The sequence below is a fragment of the Bos indicus genome, chromosome 4, assembly GCF_029378745.1.
Source record: "Bos indicus isolate NIAB-ARS_2022 breed Sahiwal x Tharparkar chromosome 4, NIAB-ARS_B.indTharparkar_mat_pri_1.0, whole genome shotgun sequence".
Classification (NCBI taxonomy): Eukaryota; Metazoa; Chordata; class Mammalia; order Artiodactyla; family Bovidae; genus Bos; species Bos indicus.
Window position 1 is genome coordinate 33,595,560 of NC_091763.1, and position 22,246 is coordinate 33,617,805.

At 36.9% G+C, this 22,246-nt stretch overlaps 1 protein-coding gene across 7 annotated transcripts in view; it reads right to left on the reverse strand.

The window, feature by feature from the left end:
• The window catches only part of DMTF1 (cyclin D binding myb like transcription factor 1), a 50,146-nt gene that overhangs the window by 22,416 nt on the left and 5,484 nt on the right, over window positions 1–22,246 (reverse strand). For 6 of the 7 annotated variants that reach the window (XM_019958580.2, XM_019958583.2, XM_070787647.1 and 3 more), the window contains 6 exons: window positions 17,351–17,473; window positions 15,888–16,004; window positions 14,177–14,299; window positions 8,972–9,066; window positions 4,546–4,660; window positions 2,830–2,906 (listed from right to left, as the gene is read on the reverse strand). In XM_019958580.2, the coding sequence (XP_019814139.1) occupies window positions 2,830–2,906; window positions 4,546–4,660; window positions 8,972–9,066; window positions 14,177–14,299; window positions 15,888–15,996 (519 nt within the window). In that variant the 5' untranslated portion in view covers window positions 15,997–16,004; window positions 17,351–17,473. Of the gene's footprint in view, window positions 1–2,829; window positions 2,907–4,545; window positions 4,661–8,971; window positions 9,067–14,176; window positions 14,300–15,887; window positions 16,005–16,725; window positions 17,326–17,350; window positions 17,474–22,246 lie in introns of those variants that run through there. The other variant, XM_019958582.2, reaches the window with a different exon arrangement.

Here is a 22,246-nt window from a genome sequence, read left to right on the forward strand (position 1 = left end):
AACCCAATAGGGGACGAATCTCAAAAATCACAATACTGAACAAAAGAAGCCAGTTACAGAATACCCAGAGAATAAACCTACTGATGTAAATTTTAAAACAGGTAAAATAACACTGAAATGCATTATGTATACTCTTTTGACTGTATTAAACTTTACAGTAAAAAGTTTCTAAATTTTAGAATCTTTTTCAAAATTATTTTATTCAATTTCAAGTCTGGAAACAAGTAAACCTAAATATTTACAAGTACCTAGATGTAAGGCACTGTGATGCAGGATGATAATACAGAGAGATGAAAAGACTTTTCTTTTTCTCAGTTCCTTGTGACAGTATCTTATCTTTTTACCCAAAATATAGATATATGACATCTAATTAATTGCTTTAAAAACAGCTCCATAATGTTCTTGCAAGAGCACCACATAAAAATCATAGTCAAAAATCAAAATCAAACAAATTATCTCTTCCTAAGATCAGTGTATCTTTTTTAGACATTTCTTACTTCTGAAAATTCTATCATCCTCCTCATAAACATCCTCAATTAAAATTAAAAAAACTCTTAAATTATTCCATCTCCTCACTTGCTTTCTTAGCCAATATTCAGTCACCAGGCTTCCTCAGAAGACTACTTGCTTATCTGTCTTTTCTTTGCCAATTCTATTTCAACTACTGTAGTTTAAAGTTTTTACTACTTACAACCTGGTCAAATGAAACGGTCATCTAAAAGGTCTTAATCATAAAGCTGCCCTTTAACCATCAAGTTGGAAGAGTCCTTGGAAATCATCTACTCTGATTTCTTACATAAGCAATCAGCTTCTTTATTTCCCAAATTCAGTGGTTTTTTTTTTTTTACCAACTGGTTACTAAACCTGTAGCATTTCCCCAATTTTAACTAAAGTGTGTGTGATCAGTGGACAACTTTTAATACACTTTTGGATATACTTCAATAGTCACTGAAGTTCTGTTTCTCTTAAAACAATTAATTAGCTTGGTGGGAAGGATCTTCCTTTTTCTCTTTATAATTTATAAAGTGTAGTTTGGAAGGAGTGTAGCTTAAAATTAAGCTTAAGAATGTGGATGTACTAGGCAGCAATGTATTTAAAATAGTGAAAAATTACACATAAACTATCAAATAATAGGAGAATAATTAAACTTCAAAGCTCAAGTTCTAGCAGCCAATTGTCTTCGGTTCAGGTTAAAGGGGTTATGTTAATGTACTCTGGGTTTGAACTCTAAATCCTCAACACACATCATTAACTCATAACGTTCCCTCCAGCCCTCAGTTCAGTTCAGTCCCACAGTCGTGTCCAACTCTTTGCGACCCCATGGACTGCAGCACGCCAGACCTCCCTGTCTATCACCAACTCCTGGAGTTTGTACTCAAACTCACGTCCATTGAGTTGGTGATACCATCCAGCCATCTCATCCTCTGTCGTCCCCTTCTCCTGCCCTCAATCCCTCCCAGCATCAGGGTCTTTTCCAATGAATCAGCTCTTCGCATCAGGTGGCCAAAGTATTGGAGTTTCACCTTCAACATCAGTCCTTCCAATGAATACTTAGGACTGATCTCCTTTAGGATGGACTGGTTGGATCTTCTTGCAGTCCAAGGGACTCTCAAAAGTCTTCTCTAACACCACAGTTGAAAAGTATCAATTCTTCAGCACTCAGCTTTCTTTTTAGTTCAACTCTCACATCCATACATGACTACTGGAAAAACCACAGCCTTGACTAAGATGGACCTTTGTTGGCAAAATAATGTCTCTGCTTTTTAATATGCTGTCTAGGTTGGCCATAACTTTCCTTCCAAGGAGCAAGCGTCTTTTAATTTCATGGCTGCAGTCACCATCTGCAGTGATTCTGGAGCCCCCAAAATAAAGTCTGACACTGTTGCCCCATCTATTTGCCATGAAGTGATGGGACCAGATGCCATGATCTTGTTTTCTGAATGTTGAGCTTTAAGCCAACTTTTTCACTTTCCTCTTTCACTTTCATCACTTTTTCACTTTTCTTCACTTTCTGCTCTAAGGGTGGTGTCATCTGTATATCTGAGGTTATTGATATTTCTCCTGGCAGTCCTGATTCCAGCTTGTGCTTCCTCCAGCCCAGCATTTCTCATGATGTACTCTGCCCTACTCTACTCCTAAGTCTTACCCCTTTCTTTGAAACTCAGCTCAAATCCTTACTCTTGTAAATATTTTCTGTACCTGTCCTAACCCTGAGAATAAGCTTCTCCTTCTCTGTTCTCATGCATAATTCACAATATGTTATCCCTCACATGGTACAAACAAAGCCTTGTATCATTCTTCACATGTTTTCAGAATTACCACATGGACTGTTGGCATTTGAAAGGCCAACACTATATATTAAGGCAATTTCTATCTCTAGTGCTTTAAAAGTTGTTTTCATCAGTCTTTTAATGAAGAGGATGACTAAGCCTGAATATGAAACAGGATATAAGACTGAATATGAAAATTAACTAATATTTTTTAAGGGAAAGGACTAGTGCAATGTCATAAATTCAAAGAAAACGCATCTCTTAGGCTTTACACAGCATAAACTTAAACTCTAATTTATAGGCTGCTTGAAAAGATAGAGCTTTAAGATTCTGAGAGGCTATTAAAATTCTGTCTTAACTTTGGGGTGTTACCTAAAGCAATAAAGCTATTTTAAACTGAGAATTCAAAATGTATAAATATACTATAATACAACTGAAATTATTAAGATACAACATGTTAGCCAATTCTCCATTACATAATTACTGAAATGTGCTACTTTGGTATTTTTGCAACTGGCAATCAAAAAATTCGTGAAACAAAAAATATGCCATAAGATACCTTCAAATAGCGTTCAATATTGTTCATCAAAATATCAATTTCTTCCTTGGACCACATCCCCTGCTTCCATTTATGTCCTTTAAAAGAAAACAAGTAATGCTATTGATAATGTTATTCTTGAGAAGAAAAGAATATAGCTAATTTAATGTCTTATTCATCTGAAATCTGAAAAATCCCTATGTAAAGTTGCTTCTGTGACCCCTGGTTTTTAAGAAAGAATACAAATGACCCTAGTAAACATGGGTAGTAAGTAAAAGAGTCATAAAAAATACTTTGTCTTAATTACATCTCTTACCCTTTCAGCAGGATAGGACTTACAGAAAGTGTGAAAGCCAAATCACACGATCCAAAAGTCTACAAATAATAAATGCTGGAGAGGGTGTGGAGAAAAGGGAACCCTCTTACACTGTTGGTGGGAATGCAAACTAGTACAGCCACTATGGAGAACAGTGTGGAGATTCCTTAAAAAACTGGAAATAGAACTGCCTTATGATCCAGCAATCCCACTGCTGGGCATACACACTGAGGAAACCAGAAGGGAAAGAGACACGTGTACCCCAATGTTCATCGCAGCACTGTTTATAATAGCCAGGACATGGAAGCAACCTAGATGTCCATCAGCAGATGAATGGATAAGCAAACTGTGGTACATATACACAGTGGAGTATCACTCAGCCATTAAAAAGAATACATTTGAATCAGTTCTAATGAGGTGGATGAAACTGGAGCCTATTATACAGAGTGAAGTAAGCCAGAAGGAAAAACATAAATACAGTATACTAACGCATATATATGAAATTTAGAAAGATGGTAACGATAACCCTGTATACGAGACAGCAAAAGAGACACTGATGTATAGAGTGTATGGACTCTGTGGGAGAGGGAGAGGGTGGGAAGATTTGGGAGAATGGCATTGAAACATGTGAAATGTCATGTATGAAACGAGATGCCAGTCCAGGTTCAGTGCACGATGCTGGATGCTTGGGGCTGGTGCGCCTGGACGGCCCAGGGGGATGGTATGGGGAGGGGGGAGGGAGGAGGGTTCAGGATGGGGAGCACGTGTATACCTGAAATTTAAAAAAAAAAAAAAAAATTAAAAAATTAAAAAAAAAAAAAAACTTTCTGAAAAATTTCTGCAGTGAAAAATAAGTTTTATGGGAAAAAAAATACATATAAAAGATTCTAGGACAAGGTAAACATAACATTGGAATACCGAGTGAGTAATTCATTCTTAATGAGTAGTTACTGTACCGGGGTTGAAAACAATCTATTTACTTATTTTTTGTTTCCTTTCCTTACTTCAGAGTGGCATATACACAACCCCCACTTTCTTGAAGTAGCTTCCTAGTAATCCTTACAAGTGCGGTAGCACTATAAACACTTACTTTAAACCTCTAAACAACTTATCAGGTCAAAGTTAGTAGTAGAACTTTGAAAAGGTTTGACTTCCTTCTCCCATAAGCAATAACTGTATTGACTTAAACAGTAACACTGTGCATTTGTTTATAACCTACTTCATATGGGACAAGTGATCAATTATTGTAAAATGAATATTGGTTCCCCAGTCCTATTCAGAGCCAAATTTAATTCAATTAGGTTCAAATTACTGTAACTATTCAACCATAATTATGAAGGCCCAAATTAGGATCCTTATGACTACAAGCTTTTTTTGACACTCACTTTTGCCACTGGCCACTGAAATTCAGTATATCTTACCTTTGTTAGTTAGAGAATCCTTATCTTCTTTAGTTGTAAACCATGCTTGGCTAACTGCTGAAACCTCCTCATTACCCAAGGGAGATATTTCATCTAGTTGCTCATTCTGTAGAATCTTCAAAAGGCAAAAAAAAAAAAAAAAAAAAAGTGGCAGCTTGATTTAATACCCAACCTGATTCATCTTTGTAATGCTAAGCATTATAAAACTCTGCTGTATCTAAAACAAATGAATTTCTAGTAACATGAAATTCATTTGTTTTAGATATAATAAAACTACACTGAATTCATAGAAAGACAAACATTTTCTTGCTTTAAAGACAGCATGAAAACAAAATTATCTTCAACAAGAAAAAAAGCCATTTGAATATTTATATGTATAAAACATGGAGAAGGAAATGGCAACCCACTGCAGTATTCTTGCCTGGAGAATCCCACTGACACAGGAACCTGGAGGGCTGTAGCCCATGCAGTTGCAAGAGCTGGATGTGACTTAGCGACTAAACTACTGCTGCCACTAAATAATGGAAACGCTGGGATCGAGTGTCATGATTATTCATGTTCTCACAGGTAGTTTGCTGCCCAAATATTAATACATGGTCATCTGTAATGTAACCTGTTGATCAATCTAAAAGATTAACAGGCTAATTCAAAAAATGTTATTGCAAAATTGTAGTCTGCGTGTTGTTTACTGACAACTTTTTACATTTAGGAGGGTAGGTATTTAGAGCTGATACCTACCCTCCTAATGGTGTCTTCTTTTCAAAGAACCATATGGTACTAATTTTATTATTATTGCAATAAAATAGCCTGTATTGAGAAATATAGTTAAATAAACTTTATTAAGATACAAGTCACATCATAAAATTCACCCTTTAAAGTATACAATTCAGTGGCTTTCAGTGTATTTATGCAGCTATCAGTAATTAAGGACATATCTAATCTAGAAAATTCTGCAGGAACAAAGCTGTTTTTAAAAGACTTGGCTGTGGGCTAGAGAGAGCTATGGTATAAGTGAGGAAGATATAGCAACAGTGCTACCGTATCAGGTAAGGAGAGCCTGTTATATGCAGACCAGGATAAGAGGAGAGTCATAGGCCTAGACCCACTCCAGTGTTCTTGCCTGGAGAATCCCAGGGATGGGGGAGCCTGGTGGGCTGCCGTCTATGGGGTTGCACAGATTCGGACACGACTGAAGCGACTTAGCAGCAGCAGCAGTATAGGCCTAGTGACCACTCAACCCAGCTGGGTCTTTGGCCTGGATCAACTACTAAGCTATGTCACTTTCTGGAGATAGGTCCTAACAAAGATTGACTGTTTCTTGAGTAGGCAGAAACTGGATTTCTATTTTCAAGAGGAAATGAAACATCTCACTTAGAAAAGAGAGAAGCTGTCAATGAAGAATCAAGGCACAGTGAGGAGAAAAGCCATGCCTATTGTTACCTACTATTTGTATACCTGGTGGTAATATTTTGTATTTATTAAAGTGGTTTTCTTTAAAAAAAAAAAAAAAAAAAACAACCAAAGACAAAAGCTAGATATCACTCGAACAGACAAGAAAAGGTTTATAACCCGGCATTTATGTGTCATATACTTTAGATTTTTCTTTTAAAGGTTAAGAGAACTTTATAAAGCTGAGAAGTTAAACAGACTAGTCAGACAATATCCAAGGCCTCTTATATTCTGAGGATCACAATTCTGTAAGATTTAATATAGGAGTTACTTATCAAGGACAATATGGAGCGCTATCAAAAGATCTTGATATGTACAATACTTTTAAGAAATGTAGAAAAATCTTCTGAGATGATTTTCTCTTACATTAACTAGTTTGTTGAAAGAATAAAATCACCATTTCCCAAAGTGAGTCTAAATATATATAGCAAAGCCCACTCTGTGAATCTCAGGAATAAACATTTCGTGATTAATTACTGTCTTTGGGTAAATACTTAATGCCTTATGGTGCAAAATTTCCTGAAGACTTACACATTACTTAAACCATGTAATGTTAAACATGACAAAAATCATCAAATGAAGTAAATAACTACTAAATTCTAGCAGTAATATTCAACATTGTCAATCAAATTGAGTATATCAGGAGACTTAGGTACCTAAGAGGCTATCTATCTATACTTAGTTTACAGATAGTGATTAAGTTTTTTGGTATTTTACCTGTTTCTCACTACTTTAGAACTTTCCAGGTTGCACTAGTGGTAAAGAACTCACCTGCCAATGCAGGAGACATGAGACTTGGGTTCAATCCCTGGGTTGGGACGATCCCTAGGGGGAGGGCATGGCAACCTACTCCAGTATTCTTGCCTGGAAAATCCCATGGACAGAAGAGCCTGGTTGGCTATAGTGTATAGTGTTGGACATGGCTGAAGCAACTTAGCACCAGCCACTTTCCTACTTTATATATAAATCTTTTCAAGTTACTCAGGCTTTGTTTAACTTGCTGTTGCTTTTTCTAAATGAAGGCTTTGTGAACTGGTTGTTGGGTTTCTTAATTATCATATATACAGGTTTAAAAATCTGAAAATAAATATTTCACTCACTAAATGCCTCTTGCAACCACAATGTACTACATACATGGGAAGTTTATTTTAGTTCCTAATTGTTTTCCAAGCTAGTCCCACCACTGGAATGGGACAAGGGGGCATTAGCTGCTAAACTAGGTCCAATAACTACACCTAGTTTGCCACAAAGGGTACAGCAAAAAAGCACACTATTTCTGAACTTTAAACTGTGCTTTCACTCCCAACCTAATGTTATTTTAAAAAAACATTAGAAATTAATGGTAATAACAAACCAAGAGGTTAGTATTAGATTGTAACTCATTAACTCTTCAGAAATAATCTAAACAAAACAACCCTAAAACTTGTGTACATTGCTACTGATCAGTCTGATAATAACTAGGCTGTAAACCAAATGAGACATATGTATATAGTTATTTTCAACATGCTAAAAATGGAAGTGAGACAACACTACAAATGAATTTGACAAGAACTGTTTTTAAAATTTTTTATTTCTTTTTGGCTCTCCAGTTGCAGTGCACAGGCTTCTTATTGCAGTGGCTTCTCCTGTTGCAGAGCACAGGCTCAGCAGTTGTGGTGCAATGGCTTATCTGTTCCACTGCATGTGGGATCTTCCTTGACCAGTGATGGAACCCATGTTTACAGCACGGGCAGGTGGATTCTTAACCACTGGGCCACCAGGAAGTCCTGCAAGATCCATTTTGAAGAAAGAATGTGCCCTATTGTTTCTGAGGATTTAGAAAAATTTCTGTCCAAATTCCCCAGCTTGCCTCAAAGACGTCTGAAGCATATTAGAGCATGTCTGAAGCATATTACTTCTCTGGAAATCCTGTTATTCTGGAACTGCTCTCAAGCTCCTCACTGCAATTCACAGTACATCCTCCTGAAACATCCTTAGTCCCTGATATGTATCAACTTGTACGTACTTCGTAATGAAGAAGGGTCATTATGATGCTTCACATAAGAAAAATAATGGTACAATGTCTCTACTGTCTGCTAAAAAAGTATTTTATTAAATGAAGAGACAGAGCAAAAGAACAATCAGCCAGAAATAAACTTACAAGTAAAATAGATTTAAGCTGCTGGCCACTGAAGAGAGCTAAGAATGATGACTACTTTTGGCAGAAATAAACGAGACAATTAAAGAAGTTCATATAGGAAAACAGGCTAATTATTTAACCTCAACACACGGTAAAATCTATCTAGTTGTACAGGTTATCAAAAGGAAATATGACTACCACTGTTATAGTTAAAATGTATTTGAGATGACCAGCTTTCATTCACATTAGGGCAAAGAACACATGGAATCTTTCTAAATCAGTCACTACAGATAACTGCTGGGTAAAGCTTATTTTAAAAAGTTTTATATTCCAATCAATATCTCAAATAACTGGTAGGTAAAATTTAAAGTTATTTAACAGCTCAAAAGAGATCACTCTAGGGAGATAAAGAATGCATATGCATTAGTTCAGCAGATGTGAACCACTCTATAAGGAATCAGCTTTAAAATTCTATCGTTGTTTACAATTCTGAGACTCATATATGTGGGGTCTTACTTCCATCCTGTGATTGCTACTTTTTCAGACTCAGGGCTTCCCAGGTGGAGCTAGAGGAAAAGAACTCACCAGACAACGCCGGAGGCATAAGAGACTGGTTCAATCCCTGGGTCGGGAAGATCCCCTGGAGGAGGGCATGGCAACCTACTCCAGTATTCTTGCCTGCAGAATCCCATGGACAGAAAGCCTGGCAGGTTACAGTCTATGGAACTGCAGTCAGATGTGAATGAAGAGACGTAGCACTCATGCATACTGTCAGACAGAATCTATTCTCATCATTTTATCACCTAAGGTTATGTACAAAGGATAATCTTCTTGCAGCTGTACAAAGGCTTACTATACCTGGATCTGTGTCACAGTTCCCTCTGTAATCTCATCATCTGCCACCTCTGTGGTTGCAGTCATGGTCACCTCAAAGCTCTGATCATTTTCTGAAACTTCAAGAAAAAGAACAGTTCATCTCGAGTAATAAAAGCAGGTCCTAATTATTAAAAAATATACCCAAAGAACTAGGATGTGATCATCTAATTTCTTAACATATTCCTCACCAATATATCCACACACCTAAGTATATGTGATACACATACAAATATATTTGCTTAACAAGTATCCATTGTGCACCTACGGAGAAGGCGATGGCACCCCACTCCAGTATTCTTGCCTGGGAAATCCCATGGACGGAGGAGCCTGGTGGGCTGGAGTCCATGGGGTCACAAAGAGTCGGACACAACTGAGCAACTTCACTTTCACTTCACTTTCCTGCACTGGAGAAGGAAATGGCAACCCACTCCAGTGTTCTTGCCCGGAGAATCCCAGGGACAGGGGAGCCTGGTGGGCTGTTGTCTATGGGGTTTCACAGAGTCGGACACGACTGAAGTGACTTAGCAGCAGCAGCAGCAGCAGCAGCGCACCTAATACATGCGTGGTACTGTTCTGGGCAATGGAGACAACAATAAACGAAAAAACCCCAAAATTCTGCCTTCAAGGCACTTGGAGTCTAGGGGGAAGACAAAATTAACACAGTATTATGTTGGAAAAGTGTTAAGGAGAAAAAATGAAGTATGGGAAATGTGTTGGTAGTAGGGCCAAGTGTTTGAAATTTTAAATAGGATGCCAGGAAAAGTAACCAGAATTTGGAACAAAGCAAGGAAAAGGGCTAGTCATGAAGCTATCTTGAGAGATAGCACTTAAGGCAGATGGAAAGCCAAGTGCAAAAAGGTTCTGAGTGCCTGCTGGAACAGCAAAGACAGTGTGGCCAGAGTAGACCAAACAAGATATTGTTTGGGATTCGAAGGCCACTGTAAATGAAGACTTTGGCTTTAATTCTCTTCCACTAAGGTGACCATAGTAAGATTTAGAGCAGAGGAGTGATATAAACTGAATTTTTCTTTAACAGGATCTCCCTGGCTGCTAAGGGGAAAATAGCCTGAAGGGCAGCCCTAGCTGGAAGGAGATGAGTGAAGAAACTAAGCCAATAATCTATTACTAGGGAAGAGGTGTTGGTGACTTGGACTAGAGTGAAGCCAAGTGAGGGTGATAAGTAGTTCAAATTGCAGATATATTTTGATGGTAGAGCCAAAAGGGCATGCAGATAAACCAAATAAGAAAGAAAATAAAATGTCAAGAATGGAATTTAAAAAAAAGTTTTTTACCTGAGGTACTGGAACAATGTACCTACCAATAATGAAATGGGGGGAAGGGTTTAGAAAGAAGCAAGTTTAAAAATGTAGCTCAGTTTTAAACATACTAGATGTTTAAACCCACTCAACATTTGGAGTTAAGAGAGGTATGGCCTGGAATAACTAGGGGGATTTAAAAGCATGAATTCTAGAGAGTAAAAACAGAAAACAAAAGCAATTAAGACTGAATCCTGGGTACTCCTCATTTAGAGGCTGGGGAGATATGGACATGTCAGCATAAGAGACTAAGAAGAAATGGACAGAGAGAAAACTAGAGAAATGCATTTCCTGGAAGCCAAGTGACAAGAAGTCTCAGACAGGAGTGATAAAAAATGTGGGGAGATCAAGTAAGACAAAGACTAAAAAAAAAAAATCACCACTGGATTTAGCAACAAGAAAGTCTCTGGAAAAAAAACTTAAAAAAAAAAAGAAGAAAAAAGAAAGTCTCTGGAGACAGCATTTATAGTATAGCATTAAAAGCTGAGAGACTGATTGGAGTAGGCTTATGGAACAAAGGAATTAGAAATGGAGGCAAGTATAGGCAATTCTTTCAAGGTACTTCTGTTCTAAAGGGAAGTAGAGAAACTGAATGGGAGCCCAAAGTGAGCTAACAGGACATTTTATTTTCAAGAAGAAACTGTAGTATTTTCGTAATGCTGATGGGAATGATCCAGAAGACAACAAAAAAAAAAACTGTTGATTCAGAAGAGAAAGGAGAGAATTCCTGCAACTATGTCTTTAGGTAGGCAAAAGGGATGGGATTTGGTATATTGAAGGGTTGGCCTTAGTTGGGTGAAAATACAAGACCACATGGACATAGATACAAGTTGGTTTGTAAATACATTAGTAGTAGTGGAAACTTACAGAAACTATTTTCTGGCCACTTAAATTTCTCAGTAAAGTAGGAAGCAAGGGTATCAGTTAAGAGTTAAAAATGTAGAAGAAATATTGGAGGTTTCAGAATGTATGAAACAGTCATCTTAGAGTGGGAGAAAGAATACCAGATAAGTATGGTATGACTGGGATGCAACATAAGGAACCCATGTAATGATCATAAATTTAAAGCGAGAGCAGTCAGCTTACTTGTGCTTTTTTCCTCCAATCCCTTTCAATTAACTATACTGGTATAGTCATAAATAGGCAGACAAATTGAACCAGGGTTGTGGTTTCATCAAAGAAAGGTGAGGTGAGGGAAAGAAAAAAGGATCTCAGGGTAAATGCAAGACAGAGATTATAATGATTTACCATAAAAACTGAAACCAGGTGAAGGAAACAAGAAAACGAGTAAAGAAGAAATAACTGCAAAGTGCTAAGGTTAATGGGTCCCACTGGGGCAAAGGACTGCAGAAGTATTAGAGAAAGTAAACTGCAAAGACAGGAATTAGTGGCAGGAAAACGAAGTCTGAAGTAGGATACAAACAGACTCCAGTTATATGTACAATAGCAAGAGTGGGATGGGAATGACAAGTAACGCAGCGTGAAGAACAAAAGGAATCAGAGGCGTAAGTAACTCCAACGATCATCTAAATGAATAATCACAAGAGTTGTATTTTTATTTTATTTTTTTAACTTTTTGACCAATTTAATATATAAAGAACTCTTACAATTTAATAAGTCAAATAACATGGCTTTCTAAACAGTCAATGAAAGAATCAAACACTTAATAAGAGATACATAAAAATGGTCAATAAGCACTTGAAGTATGGTCAGCATCATTAGTCATTAGAGAAATGCAAATAAAACTACGATGATGTATTATTTTACATTTACTAGCATGAAGTGAAAGTGAAGTCACTCAGTCGTGTCTGACTCTGTGACCCCATGGACTGTAACCCACCAGGCTCCTCTGCCCATGGGATTCTCCAGGCAAGAATACTGGAGTGGGTTGCCATTTCCTTCTCCAAGGAGTTGTATTTTTAAATAGTTTTATTCATGTATGGCTGAGATGGGACTTCATTGCTGCTCAGGGCTTTTCTCTAGTTGTGGTGTGCAGGCTTCTTATTGCAGTGGTTTCTCCTGTTGGGGAGCACAGACTCTAGGGTACACAGGCTTTAGCAGTTGGTGGCATGTGGGTTCAGTAGTTGTGGTGCACAGGCTTAGATGCTCCATGGTATGTGGGATCTTCCTGGACCAGAGATCAAGCCCGTGTCTCCTGCATTGGCAGGCATATTACCACTGAGCTACCAGAGAAACTCCAAGAGTTTTAACGATGAATAGGTAATGGAGTAAACGTGTGCAAATGAATGCAAAAAGTAGCAGCAAGTGATCTACACTGATTAACATGAGAGTTAAGAGAACTTTTAAGGCTCAGGCAGATAAATGTTAATCAGTTTTATAAAGTATCTAAAGAAAACCTCAATATTAAAATTAAAGTTAAAATTTTAGAATTAATATTCATCTTCATGAAGTCCAGCATAAATGACTTGCCCATTTAACTGGTCCCAGATGGTGATGGATATAGGACTTCATGCTTTTGGGACTTTTTTAAACGTAAAAACTTTCCTAAGTTGATTTTTATCAACAAAGTTCTTACAAGTCCAGGGAACTTAAAGCCACTCCTCATAAATTCAGTCTTACTATAAATTAGGCTCCAGACTGTCCTCTTTACACAGTGATGCTATGACCCAACATCAAACAGTTCATGGCCTTTCATGTCAACACATTCATATTATTTTATCCAGGTAAGTGAACGAGTGTGTGAAGGATTTAGTCTTACTCCATAAAATAGAACAAAATATCAAGTGCAGATCAAACCTACAATCACATTCAAGGCACTCTAACCAAATCAAGTAACAGGTCAAAATTTACATCAAGATAATCATGCAAAAATTCTGACTTAATTAAATTTATTTTATATCTTGGGGATGTAATGTTCAGCATGGTGACTACAATTAATATGATACTTTTCTGCTCAGTTTAATAAGCAATTAATATCTGCTTATGAAGACATGATTTTTGACAATGAAAACCCAGTCTTAGTTCTCTTCCCCTGGAAGTTCTTGGATATGGCAATACCCTCCTCTGTGCAGAGTGCGTCACCAATAGCCCTGGGCCTCATTATCGGGGACTGAGATATCTACTCCAGCCTTGGAGGGCCACCACGGTTCAACAGATTCCATATTCTTTTCTAAACTAATGAGAAATATACTCTAACATTACAGTTGATGTGCTGTAGTCTTTCACTAACAGTATTTCATCCAAAATACTACACCTGCTTAGAATCCAGTGTATTCTAAATGATCTTGGAATATAAACATTTTAAGAACTTTCTTAGAATAAACTTATCAGGCTTCTACTTTCCATTTATCCATATAACTCATAAAAAGAACATAAACTACAAGAACCAGAATGCCTGGGTAAGACCTTAGACAAGTTATTAACCTCTCCGTACCTTAGTTTTCTCATTTATAACATAAGGATAAAAATACCTCCTCTAGAGAAAGCCTTCTCAATGAGGGTGAATATGCTTCTTAGGAGAGGAGATGAAAAAACCTTACTCTCTTTATTAAGAAAGCAAGGACATACATACATACACATAGTACATTAAAAACAAAACAATGATACTGAAATTATAATTTCATGTGGGAGAGCATGATTATGAAAAAAATGCCTAAAAAGACTCTTAGATGGGGGGGGTCAATTAAAATAAAAGCTTGAGAGATTAAACTTGGCAATATAGCAAAAGTATGTAGAGCCATGCCTGGCACATAAATAAGCACTCATTAAGAGCCGATTAAAGGAGGTTTTTTGATTAAACGAGGAGAAAAATAATGGGTCCAACTGATGGGTTAAACTGAAATGCAGTTTAATCTCTTGCAATGTGAATTCTGATTCAGAAGGGAAGCTCTATGTTAATACAGTGACTTACGTGGAAGTGCAACAACGGATATGCAAGGAGTGGAATCATCAATACTTTGATCATCCTCAGAAGACAGGCAAAGCCTTTTATGTGGAGGTTCAGTACTATCTTCTGAGTCTATTTCATCAGCTTCTAATGAAATAAAACAAGAACAAAAAATCTCAGAAATCTTCAAATCAAAAAGGAGGAAACAAAATCTTCCACAAGTAATGAATGTAAAATACTCTTATTAATTTGCTAAGTCAGAAAAAGACAGCTGTGCAATGAGACTCACTGCCCTTAACACGCCTACCTCAGTTCCACTTCTTATGACAAGGAACCAGGAACCAAGGTGGCACTTTCTAAAACACCACACTTTTGTGCTGTGATTACCTGGCTTTCCAAATTATTTCACACATAAAGATAAAGACTGGTTATTTAATTACTCACAAATATTTACTGAATACCTACCATCAGAAGTTCTGCTTCTCGAACTGCCTCTCAAGTTCAAGAAGCAGAACAATGAGAGACACCCTGACTGTCAAGGAGCTCGTAGTACAGTGGAGATTAATATAATTTCAAAATAGTTTAATAAGAACGATGAAGGTGGAATGAAGAGGCTGTTATATGAGCAGAGAAGCATTTAATTTCTGGAGGTTAAGGACGGTTTCTAGAAAAGGTGTCTTGAATTTCAAAAAGAAACAGAAGCCAGGGGAAAATGATTATCACTGGCAGTAGGATTATATGTGGAGTGATACTGAGGTATGAAAAGCTTACAGGAAGTTAGGAAAATAACAGTTGTGAACTGCTGGAACACAGATATATGAAATGTGGCAGGAAATGAAGCTGGAAAGAAAGCTGAGATGATGGGAGGCCTATGTGCCAAATTAAAGAACCTGAATTATATTCTAAAAATCCCGGGAAGCTTATTTTTTAAAAAAAAGCTTTCATGTACTATTGAATCATGACCACAATCACCAGCAGTTTGAAGGATAAATCAGAGGTTAGAGATAGGCTAAAAGGCTACTCAGGTGAGAAATGAGAACCTGAACAAAGGAAAGGGGACCTGAAACATAAGAGGCATGTGAAATTTAAGGTGCCTATGAGAAATAGAATTCAGAATAAAGAGAGGTTTAAATCACTGTAGTAGCTATGCAGAAATTAAAACCACAGATTTGAATGAAATAACCCAGGGATTAAGTACTAAGTGAAAAAGAACACAGAACCTACCCTGAACAAGGATAAACTTAAAAAGCAAAAATAAATATAAATACGGAACAGGTAGAGAAATAACAAAACCACAAGCCTCAAGTCAACTGAATTTTAGTTCATTACAGATGATATTAAGTCCTATTCAGTCATGTAAAATTCTCTAACACAGGCTCTAGACAAAAAAAAATTCTTCTATGTTCATTGGCAGGATTATTTCTACATTTTCTAATGTGCTATATATACTGCTGGTATCAAATGGTGTCAAAGAGGAAGTGTATTATAGTTAATCCATCATTAGAGATTCAACAAATTCTACTTATAAAATAGCTGTAAGATTCATAAAGATCGAAATTTATGGTATATTAAAAAAATATACAAAGTATACTTTAAAAATATAAACATGAATTAAGGTTATCTAAGAAATAACCTCCTTTTCTACTGTTCTAGACTAAACTGTCTGAGTAATAAGGTTTAAAGGTGACATGAAATCCAGAAATCCAAAAAGATTTATGTCTGCAGGTTTTCCTACCATTATGAGGGCAATGAAGAATGAGGTTCCCGTCTGTGTCCCGAGTCAAAGTCACAGAGTCCACAGTTTCTACTGTCACTGTGTCAGAATCCTCTTCAACTGTGCTCATACTCAAATCTGTACAAGAATAGGTTTCAGATTAAGGTTTAAAAAAATTATTTCCATATATGAACATAAAATAGCCCTCTCCAAATATATCTGCCTACAGTACTCTTTGTGTGAAATTGCAATGATGGTTCAAGTTTCAAAATTTGTTTTTAAAAAGTTTATACCAATTACTTAGAATTAGTTATAATAATCTGCAACAATCTAAAATGCAATGATTAATTAAAAACTTAAAGCATTTACTTTTTTTTTTTTAAAGAGCTGTTTCTATAACATCCAATGAAAGATAGTCTATTCCAAGCTGACGTATGAGCAAGAACTCTCACCACTTTAATTGGCAGCTCTGTGATATACTCAGATGTTTAATAACTTCTGATTCTTTAGCAGAAGATCCAGCACAATTTTTCTCTTAATCTAAGAATTAGATTAAGAGAAACATTTTTTACAAGTATTTAAGCTTATTATTATCTGAAAAATATGAACACTAAATAATTCTTTTTTAATAATATTGAACAAGTACATATATCTATCACTGACCAAACTGTTTTCCTAATAGACATGGAGCTAGGCCTTCTTTTGAAATAGAGAACTGAGTCTTTACCTATTATTTTATACTTATTTTTTTTGTTTAGACAAACTGAATGATCAGTGCTTTAATTGCAGTATGTCATGGCTGATAGGTGGAAATGCACTGAGTTGTAATCAGTGGCCTAACTGAAGTCTTCGGGCTTACCTGGTAATGTTCAATGAAGTTCTTGTCTCAACACTCAATTTTGGTCTGGTCCACATAGTCTAGTCTAGTAGTCTAGTATTAGTCGCTCAGCTGTATCCGACTCTTTGCGATCCCATGGACTGCAGCCCGCCAGGCTCCTCTGTCCATGGGATTCTCCAGGCAAGAAAATTGGAGTGGGTTGCCATTCCCTTCTCCAGGGGATCTTCCCGACTCAGGGATCGATCCCTGGTCTCCTGCATTGCAGGCAGATTCTTTACCAGCTGAGCCATCTGGGAAGCCTCCAACTAAATAATACAGAGGACATAAGCCTTGATGTGTTTCAAATTAATCATTCAATATTTATTTGGTTCCTATATGTAAGATATTTGTCTATACATATAATTGCCACTTACACAAGTGCATTTTTCCTTGGCAGAAAAACTTAAGAACTATTAACATTTACTTGGTGAAGATCTAGTGATTTATTCAAGTTTTACTATACAAATTACTGTTTTAGAAGGACATCATTCATTTTACAATGTCAAAGATGTCATTTCCAAATTAAAGTTAAATGGAGACCATGATTTAGTTATGACGAAAATTTGCAAATCATGAGGTGAGGTACCCAGAACAAAGGAATGCTTACCTAGAAAACAGATGGATCAGCTATAGCCCTTCCCACAGAATCCAGATGCTTTCCCTTAGCCACCAGCATCACTTTCATGTTATCCAGATTGTTTCTCCCCCATGTTCCTACCTCTGCAACACTCTGAAAAAGTAATAGCATTACACAATAACACTTACTGAGAACAAACAACTGTCTGCTAGCAGTATGCTGATGACAATTTTGCTTCTAGCCTCTGTGATGTCTCAAGTACAAGAAGAAGGACCAACCCAGAATTCTTTAAGTAGAGCTTTTGGAAATCAGCCTCTAAAACTATTCTCCAGTGAAGAACAGAAATGATAGGATCCTATGCCTACTAAGTCGGTTTACATGTGGTTTCTCAACATAAGTTGTCCCTCATTAGGCAGTCAAGCTTTCTTGGAAAAAACAAGTTGAACTATACCAGTGGTTCTATGAACTGTAGACCTGGGTACATGTAACTCGATCCAGGGTGTATACTAACCACCAGTACCACAAGTATTACCAATAACTGTTATTTTTTTCTTTGTAATAGTCAGCACCTCTCTTTATATGTAGTACTATATTTCATCTTAAAGTATTAAAAAACCATACACTATCTGTTAACTCTGCCTAGGGATTTGTGGGAAAAAAAAATCCTAAACAATCAGGCCAGAAGATGTAAATTATAAACAAACTTTTCAATGCAATGTGAAATTTACAAAATTTGAATTGACTGATTTTTAAAGGATTTTTTAATAGGATTCTCATCTTCACCCCAAAGGATCAACCAAAAACTAAAAAACACAGTAAGATTTTAGGTTTAAGGGGATGCAAAACCAGTAATTAAATTTCTCGTTTTTGCAGTATTCTAATTAGAACTGGTATACATAAATGAGTCTGTAGTGCAACAGGTACAGATCCTGCTAGAGAAACATTCAATCAGTTAATATATTTCGTGTTGTTCTCATTTCTGAATCCATTAAAAACTTCTTAAAATCTGGTTTGTACCTACTCCAGAAGATGGAAAAATGAAATGTTAAAAAAAGTTAAAACCATCCATAAACTTTGCAAAATTATAGTTCACTCTCAACACGTTTATGAGACTATACCATAGAAGCACTTTTATATCCTGCATTGAAAACTGTGAAGGAAGCCAAGCTAGGTATTAAATTGAGGTTTTTCTGTACTCTTTAAAAAGTTATTAGATCAAAGAATATGACAAAATAAACTCTTAAATCATACTGCAGTCTATTTTACCGAAAGGATGTGCAAATTTATATTCCAACCATTTAGATGTAAACTCTACTCCTGGTAACCTTGCCAGGTTAAAAAAGAAACAACAAAGTTTCTTTTTTTATTAAAAAAGAAACAACAAAGTAAAAACAAACAAAAAAGCACAATTTTTCATTTGATAAGTGCAAATTTGTTACTGGCTTAGCATTTTAATGAATGTGATCTCAGGACCCAAGTTAATCTAAAACTCTGAGAAAAAGTGACAATGGTACATGGAAAAGGGAGTCTGAAATAGCTAGATAGGAACTTTATCATTCTTGATAATCTGTATTATCAAAATTGAGGTGATCCCAAAGAGTGTACTAGCTTTAAAGCAGGAATCTAGGTTCATTTTTAAAAGTTTGGTAATTCATGTTGGAGATGAGTAAATGGGTCTACACTGCTTTACAAATTAATTAGCTTATCTGTTCAATCAACAAATATATATCACATTCCCAATGTGTGAGATACTCTCTAGGACAGTCGCTACTTTTTTAAAACCCCAAAATATAAGCTCTTGACTCATTTTCCTGGGGTTTCCCCCTTCTTGTAGTTAGAGCTACACGGTCTGCATTTATTAGTATTTAAGAAACTCCTCTAGTTTTCTTTTTTAGGTAACAGATTTACATGGTTCAAAATTCAAAGGTAATGGTGAAGCCTCCTTTCCACTCTAGTTCCCCAGTCACCTAGATCCCTTTCATGGAGGTAAAGAAGGCTGTTGATTTCTCATGCCTCCTTCCAGTTACTTTATGTAAGAAAATATATATATCCCTCCCTGGGGCTTCCCTGGTGGTTCAGACAGTAAAAAATCTGCCTGCAATGCATGAGACCTGGGTTTGATTCCTGAGTTGGGAAGATATACTGGAGGAAGAAATGACAACTGACTCTAGTACTCTTGCCTGGAGAATTCCACAGACAGAGGAGCCTGGAGGGCTACAGTCCATGGAGTTACAGAGTTGAACACAACTGAGTGACTAACACACACATCCCTGCCTGTTACATATACTTAACAGAAATACTATCATACTACAGACACTGAACCTTATCTCAGTGGCTACTTTACATTGCCTCAACAGCAAGATGAAGAGATACCATTTCACTATTTCAAGTGCATGACTGCAAGCCAGCCAACAGATTAATAGCCAAGTCTTCAAGGTGGGACCTGACTTGGACGGGTGGGAGTGGAGTACGAAAGAAAGCCACTATGCAGAGGTTTTTGTGCAAGAGGGAGAGTGGCTGAATTTAAGACTGGAAGAAAAGGCAGGGGCACATTTCACAAGGCCTTACATATTCTTGGACTGTTTTAAATTGGGAAACATAATTTACATTTTAAAAAGATCATTCAGATTGCAACATGGAGGACAGATAAGGGAGTAAGTCAGGAGACAAGCAGTTGTCCAAGAAATGAGTCATTCAGAATAGGTGGCAGAAATGAAAGGAAGGAGTCTGGACAGAGGATTTATTTTGAAGGCAGTGTTGACAAGATTTGCTGAAAGGAGATTAAGAAAGGAGATTTGCTGAAAGGAGCTATTTCAAGATGATTCCTAGGCTTCTGGCTTGAATAGCTGAGTTTTGGGGCACTAAAATATCTTTTATTAAGTATTTTATTACTGTTAATACTAACAAATTAAGATATAAGGCACCCAAACAAAGATGTCAAGTTACCAGTTGGAAGCTGTAATTCAACAGGCAAGAATTATATAATGATAAATGAGTTAGTGGCATGCAAACTGTAAAGATAAGATCAACTAGATAAGTTAGAGAGAAGATAGCCCAGTATTACTGGGAAGTCAAGCAATACACAAACAAGAAAAGAAGACTGAGAAGGACCAGCCAGGATATAGGAGGAAAACAGATTCAAGAAGCACTAAGTAGTCAGTAGACTGTTAAATACTGCTGAGAGGATAAGATGGAGAAGTGACTACTTGACTGGGCAATGCTACTGAGATACAGAGAACTTTAAGTATAGAAGGTAATGCAAAACAGGTCTACAAGGTTTAGCTTTCAAGTTAAGTAGAGGGAGTAGACACTACCGATGGTAGAGTCAAGATAGCTGTTATTTATACGAAGAATACATCCGTATCTTAGTAGGACTATTAGACTAAATGAAAAATACTGGTGAATAAATCAACTTATGAAAGTAAGGTAACAAAAGTAAGTAATTTAGTGCTTTGTAATTCATTATGCATGAAACTATACCTGAATTGAAAACCCATTTTCCACTTGGTTTATCAGGGAAATGTATCAGCAATATATCTAGTATCAAATTTTGTGGGCAAATAAACACACACCGTCATCCCATTTAGATCTTCCCTTCTTTCTCTAAAATGGGTTATACTATATGTACTGTTTTACCAACTGTAAGTGAGAACTTGAAAAAAGTTTTAACATCCATTTTTAATTGGTGACATGGCATTTTGGCACACTTCCAGCATTTGGGGGGCATCTGAAACAATACTTCAGTAAAATCAAGAATACCTGAAATGTGGTACAAAACATTTATAATACTTACATGTACTTACGTTAAAATGAGAAATGCATTTGTTTACATTTATAGCTCCCAATGAACATGAACCTACTCAATGTAAAACCAAAAAACCCCACTACTCTTGGATCTGTTATTTAACACACAATTTAAGGAAATGAGTCCTTCATTCTACTCCATTTTTGTATTGATGTCAGGTTTATTCATTGGATTATCTTAAACTAGTATTTCCATCAATTAAACCTACATAATTGTCCTGATTTTCTAGGCAGTTAAGTATCTTATCACTCTCTTGTGGGGACACACTGCTCCCTTCTCCTGGTGCGCACAAGATTTTGTGCCCTCCAACAATCTGTTTCCCCAGTGCTGTGGAAGCTCTGTAATCTAATCCCACTGGCCTCCGAAGTCAAATTCCCTGGGGGTTCTTGGATCCCCAGGTTGGGAAATATGTTGTGGGTCCTAGAACTTTCTTAAAGAGTGCAAGCATTTCTTTGGTGTAATTGTTCTGCAGCTTGTGGGTCGTCTGCTCAGTGGCTCTATGGTGCAACGGATGGCGACCTCCTGTAAGAGAACTATGCAACAGGCTGTGACTTGCCTGTGAGTGTCCAGGAGTCCGGGTTGACAGTTTGGCCTTAGGCCAAACAACAGGGAGGGAACACAGCCTGCTCATCAACAGAAAACTGGATTAAAGATTTATTGAGCATGGAAAAAGACCCTCATGCTGGGAAAGACTGAAGGCAGGAGGAGACCGGGATGACAGAGGATGAGATAGGTTGGATGGCATCACCAACTCAATGGACGTGAGTTTGAGCAAGCTCCGGCAGTTAGTGATGGACAGGGAAGCCTGGCGTGCTGCAGTTCATGGGATTGCAAAGAGTTGAACACAACTGAGCAACTTAAAACTAAGTATCAAATCTTCTATAAACTAGATCAAACCAAGAAGTGGCATTTCTTCTTAGTTTTGTAGAAAAATGTCATTGATTCCCAAGCACAGTACTCAAGTTTAAGGTGGGAAGGGTATCAAATATTAGTAGAGATCACGAGAAGCAGAGTTAACACTTGGTGACCCTTGAATCTTGAAGTTGTGATTCCACACTGTAAGATGGGATGAGACTACATGGCATGAAAAACATTACAATAGTTTTATAGCAAGAAATCAG